Source organism: Haemaphysalis longicornis, unplaced genomic scaffold, assembly GCF_048455015.1.
Source record: "Haemaphysalis longicornis isolate Haplotype H1 unplaced genomic scaffold, Haemaphysalis longicornis Haplotype H1 scaffold_9, whole genome shotgun sequence".
Classification (NCBI taxonomy): Eukaryota; Metazoa; Arthropoda; class Arachnida; order Ixodida; family Ixodidae; genus Haemaphysalis; species Haemaphysalis longicornis.
The window spans coordinates 28,418,530-28,424,529 of record NW_027526460.1 but is presented as its reverse complement, the minus strand read 5'-3'; the positions used below and the strand labels follow the sequence as shown (position 1 = coordinate 28,424,529).

At 46.1% G+C, this 6,000-nt stretch overlaps 1 protein-coding gene across 1 annotated transcript in view; it reads right to left on the bottom strand.

The window, feature by feature from the left end:
• The window catches only part of LOC144152089 (uncharacterized), a gene marked incomplete in the record, with an annotated part of 9,500 nt that extends 4,698 nt beyond the window's left edge, over nt 1–4,802 (bottom strand). The window contains 2 exon segments of the mRNA XM_077683297.1: nt 1–45; nt 4,733–4,802. Coding sequence (XP_077539423.1) covers nt 1–45; nt 4,733–4,736 — 49 coding nt within the window.
• Between the last annotated feature and the right edge of the window lie 1,198 nt (nt 4,803–6,000).

Below are 6,000 nucleotides of genomic sequence, written 5' to 3'. Positions count from 1 at the left end.
GGAGGACGGCCGTTGGGGCGAGCAGCAACGTCCACACAGAGAGCCCTGCATGGACGCCATGGGAGACATTGGCCACTCGTATGCGCATGCCCGCAAGCATCAGCCAGAGGCAGGGCAGGAACGTGCGGGCCGCATATTTTTTTATTTATTTAGATTACCTTACGGGCACCTTTGCAGGGCGTTGATTACAAAGGTGAAAAGTGTCTATACGGCTCAAACTTGCGATTAACAAAAAATTAGCAGTGGCTGAGCTCGGCTATGCCAGGATATACGTAGCGTGATGAGGTTTAGCTGGTTATTCTTAGCTTTCCTGGTTGTCTATGATTAGCTTGATTATCATGCTTACTGCTGCCTCAACGACACACACACACGGTTTTCGCATTATGTGACACATGAGTGTTTATTTTTGCTCAACGTCTGGTTGCTTCTTAATTGCCAAAAAGACAGCTCGGTGGTCAGTGTAGTAACACGCTGCCGTCTCTACGGCACCAATTATCAAGCCATGCCATCAAGATATGGCCGCGCTATCAAGCGGCTCCGGAGCATCGTCAGTTGTGCGCCGTGTGACGTCACTGCTCCTCGCGCATGCGAAGCGCGGCTTTCCAGGAGCCACGAGAAACTGCTCAATCTCGGCCAGTGTCGCTCACGCTACAAGCTCACGCTGAAAAAGGAACGGAGCAACCGATGAAGACGTGTCATGACTTCTACATGCGTGACTTCTAATTGGTACTGCGTAGGATACTGCTTAGGATACTACATAGGGATATGTCGCACTTCCTTATTATCTTAGTTCGCGAGACGGAACTTGCAGATTCATGGTGAAGGAGACATATTATTGCCACATTAGGTGCAAATTTGGCGGAGAAATTGCCGGCACATCTTGTCAGGCTAACACGCGTGACCCAACTTCTCCACCAACCAACCGACTGTCCGACCGACCGACCGACCGACCGACCGACCGACCAACCAACCAATAGGCAATACAAGTTTGAGGGGTAAAAAGGATAACATGAAAAAGTACGTAATACCATAATACACACAAGAAAACTGCAGACAAAAATGACAAAGTATTCCGAACACAAAAAGTAAAAAAAAGAACGGCCAAGGAAGGTTGCTAAATATGTGGGTAGTGCTGTGATATGCGAGGTGTAAAAGAAGTAGAGGCATTTCTAATGTCGCCGGGTTTGCAACATACGACACGCTTGAATGGGAATTACTTGTGTACACCAAAAAGCTTGCAAATTTAATCTCACATACCTGAGAACTTCACAGGCGCTCCTCGACTAGAAAAGTGCCAACATACTCCCGGTCCGTCAAGAATTAGGATGTCAAGGAGCTTGGAAGTTACAACACCATTACCCTACTCTCGGTTGCGTACAACTTTTTCTTGTAAAGGTATAATTATGAACTGAATAAGCTAAACCCTATTTATGGACTTCCAACAACTGAGAGAACAGGCTCGATTTAGGAAAGGTTATTGAACAATGGGTCACGTTCATGTCGTCAATCACGCAGTAGAAAAATTTTCAGAGTATAATAACCCCCTTTACAATTAATCTCTACATTACGAAAGAACGGTTGATCCTGAAGATGCCGCTGCAGTAAGCGTAGAAGGACCAAGGACTAGATGATATAGATGTGTATAAGACACTGGGATGACATACAAAAAGAACGCACGTGCCACAAAAAAAAATCCTTCACAAAAAGAGTGTAAAGTTTCCGATCAGAAAACAGTGACGAAAGGAGACACCTCCCGAACTTTGTTTACAGCCTGTCTAAAGGGGAAGTCAAAAAGTTTACATGGGAGGAGTCAGGGATACAAGTGAATAGGGAATACTTCAGTCACTGAGAATTGCGGGTGACATTATTGTGAACACTGAATCTGGAGAACAGTTTCAAAAAAAAAATCTTAAATAGCTGCACCCAGAAACCTTGTAATATATAGGCTTAAACCTGAATGTTAAGAAATGAAAAGTAATGCTTTACAGAGACGCAGACACCCTCACCTTCGGCATAGGTAATAAAATACTTGAAGGCGCGGATGAATATAACGATTCTCGACAAGTTGTCAGTGCCCATACCAAGCACGAGAAATAAATCCGGCGCAGATTAATATGCGCTGGGCGCCGTTCGACGAGCACGCTCAAATAATGAACAATAGCCTACCTCTGTCGCTGAAGAAAGGTGCGAAGCCAATGTGTACTGCCGGTGATAACTTACGAGGCGGAAACTTGGTGCCTCACTAAACACCTAACAACAAGAATAATTTAATTCATCCCGGCAAGCTATAGAGAGAGGCTAATGAAAGTAACGGTCAGAAATATGAAACGACCATCCTATAGACCTAAATTTATTCGTCCTGGTGGTAGCTGTTCCAGCGGCACTACAACCGTCATGCTTGACAGGAGAATCTCACTGCGCGTGCGCAGCATAGTTCAGAACATGCCAAGGCGCTATCGCGGCCCAAAGACTGAGAACGTTTATACCAGAGAACAAGCTTGGATGGAAGACATCATAACTTTTGCGTGGTTGTTTGTCTGCTTGTTTAGGCATAATTTATTCGGATGGAGGCGGAAAGCGAAAACGCCCGTGTGTTCGAGATTTCGGCACACGTTAAGGATTCCGCAGGTGGTCAAAATTAATCCGGAGCCCTCCACTACGGCGCGCCTCATCGCCCGTGTAGCGTCGGCGCGTTAAACCTCCTAGACAATAAAACCAATTAGGCATGATTTAGCTAGTCCTCAAAATGTTTCGTTGAGCCCTACCACGGGGACTATACAGCAGAGATGCTAAAAATACGAAACACAGACCTCGCTATCTGTGTTGTGCATCGACAGTTAGCGTGCGTTGCTCCTCGAGTCATGCTGACAACGTTGCATGCAATTAAATAAGGGCACATCGACCGTTTTTCACTAGTTGTTTTGAACATAGAGTTTTTGTCAGTGGTGCCTTAATGGAAATAAAGTGTTATGAAAATATTAGAAATAGTGGAAATATTGGAAATAATGGCCAATAATGGAAATATTGTTTAATTTCGAACTCCTTCTAATGCTGACGTGAACTTATGACTCGAAATTTATATTCGGTGTGCACGTTGTTCTCTTTTTTATTGTTGTTGTTGTTGTTGTTGTTCAGCGCGGTGTAGCTTCCCGTAGCTTAGGTTCCCGTCTTAATGAACACATTCAAAATAAAACATATCCCGTTTGTTTGAACTATGCCTGCTGAATTTCAGCTTGCTCGTTAATATTGATAATTTGCGATAGCAGTCCTAAAACGAATGCTATAACACGGGGCTTTTACAGCCGCGTCGACGGCCGCATGTGGCTCAAGAAAACGGGAGCAAACGGAGCTGTAATATTAATGTCATGAAAGAAAGGGGAAATTACAGCACGTTTGCATTATTAAATGAAAACATAACCTTACAGAGTTCAGTTATTGCACTGATTGCGCCGGTTGTGCTAAACCCAAGCTTGAAAACGACCGTAATTTATAATTCCGGGCCCATTTAGCCTGCGACGTCCCCCGAGAGTCTTGGTGGCAATCCACATCAGATCATAGCAGTCCGCATCGCTCGCGGCGCTCGACGTCTCGTTTTCGCTCCTGGTTTACTGAGTCTGCACTGTAAGTGTTGCACCAGTCCTTGTAACACATAATAAGCGGGCGTCAGCATCATGTGACCTAGAAAAACACTGCGTACACTGCAATGAAAGACGCAGTTGCCTTCGCTGTCGCCTTCATTGCTTGCAGCGAAGGCTTGCAGGCATGCCGCGAACATGATACATTTCTGAATTCACAGCGCAACAAACAAGGACGAAAGGAAGACGAGACATAGATGAAACCAAAGGGAAGGCGAAACCAACTTGCCCAAGCATCAGCGTTAACATGATACCGTTCTCATGCGGTAAGTTCTTCACACACAGGAATAAAAGTCCACAGCATTTTAAGACTCGTTACAGGAAGACATTTTTATGCGTGAGCATCACTAAAGCATTAGTTGGCTCTGAGCAAAAAACGGAGTCCGCAAATGCCCATAGCCGGGACCTGTCATCAAGTTTTCGTTACATGGCTGCATGTAGCCGGAAACCTGTAATCAAAGTTCCTTGTGCGGCTGCTTACGGGGATACGCTGTGGTCTGACGTACCCCAGCGAGTATGAGATGGTCCGACATTAGCCCTAAGGTTAGGCTTAGAAGCGCAACATCGTCAATTGGTACCCGCTGCTTAACCTAAAATGAGTCTGACGTTGGTTGGCGCGTCGTTAGACATAACAATAATGCCACCTAACGTTAAGGCTGAACGTAGGCCTAACAACATACCCCTCAGCACGATTGGCTAGTGATTATGACAGAAAACGACAGGAGCTCACGGATGATTCATTATTCCCGTTTGGCTCAGATTTCAATGAGTCCACCCACGAACAATCCTCCCATACCTGCTCAAGGTAATTGGCCAATGGCGATGACAGCTACTGTGAGACGCTAATGCCCTTTCACCACATCCCGTTAGCTATGACGCGAACATGCCCACACTAACATATGCTTTCACGACGACAAGAAATACTGCTCACGCACGCTCACATCAAAAGAGGAACCTGAAATGTTCCCGTGGCTTTTTAAAGCAACTTTACCCCCTTTTTTCTTCCCCGTATGAAGCTTGCGCTGCATATAAACATCTCATGAAATAGGCCAACTGCAATAGCAACAAGCACAGTCAAAAGCAGTACTAAGCCTCACTCATTTCGCTTGCTTCGACTTGCGCCTGGCCACGACGTTGGTAAAGCAGGTCGGAGATATGAACTACACACCGCAATGCTTTTTATAGTAGCGGCCATAAAGCATGCGCTTCCGTGCGTCGATGTTTCTGGGGGTCGCGCTAGCTTGGAGGCCCCGTTCCGTTGTCACGAGTTCACGCATACAATGCCCATAAAACTTTTGTGCTTGTTTCTTCCTTCGGCGCTGGGCAGATTTAGCTATGACTTTTGCTAGCCGCTCCTCCGCGACGTGCACAGACCTGCGGCCGTAGCAATTGTATGGAGATATTATTGTTATTCTGTTTCAAGTGCGAGAAGTGCACTGTCAAAAAAAACTGCTTTAGTATAAGGGAACGGGAGGAGAAAAGAGAAAGATTTCTACATGATGCCTGTGGGCTGCTATACAGTATGGGCGCATATGCAAGCGCCAAATATTACGTTTATTTCTCTTTAAAGGCGAACTTGGGCTGCCGCTCGCATTTGAATGTGTAGAATCACGTAAGCGATACGGAGAACTTTATTCTACCGTATCGAGAGCTGTGTGCGAACTATGCTGTCTTGCAAGTAATGAGAGGTCCTAATGTATCGAGACCTTTACCCACACGTCTACACAATGGAGGTGTATGAATTGTCTCGAGATATTGTTTGCTATTAGCTTCAAATACGCGCATGGCGTAACGTGCGAAACAAAAACTATACATTTACGCCGCGTGTACGTGTTTCTTGTCAGTGGCGAAACCCTGTTACGGAATCTTTTGTTTAATATCATCGCAAAGGACGCGGGTTCGAACCCGGCCAGGGTGGCCACTTTTATGATGGAGGCTAAAAGCGAAAACGCCCGTGTGTCGAGATTTTGGCGCACGTTAACGATCCCTAGGTGGTGAGAATCAGTCCGGAGCCCTTCACAACCGCGCACCTGGTTGCCCAGGCGTAGCCCCGGCGCGTTAAATCTAAACATTCAGTAATTTAATCGTAGTCCGGGTAGAGCGGCCGCAATTACGCGTTGGCTTGTCCCTTATGTTTGAGATCATACGCTATAAATTAATCCTCATTCGAGGGGGATGAACTCACACGCAAGCAGTCAGACCTAGATTTCAACTTCGGGCGGTGCGACATTCAGTGATGCTGCTTTCAGAAATTATTAGGCCGTGCAACGCGACTTTCGGGCAGAGACGGTCTGTGAATGCGCGAACGGAGCTCGGAGAAAGATTGTTGGCAAGAGTTGCTGAGATAATGTAACCGCGAGAACCC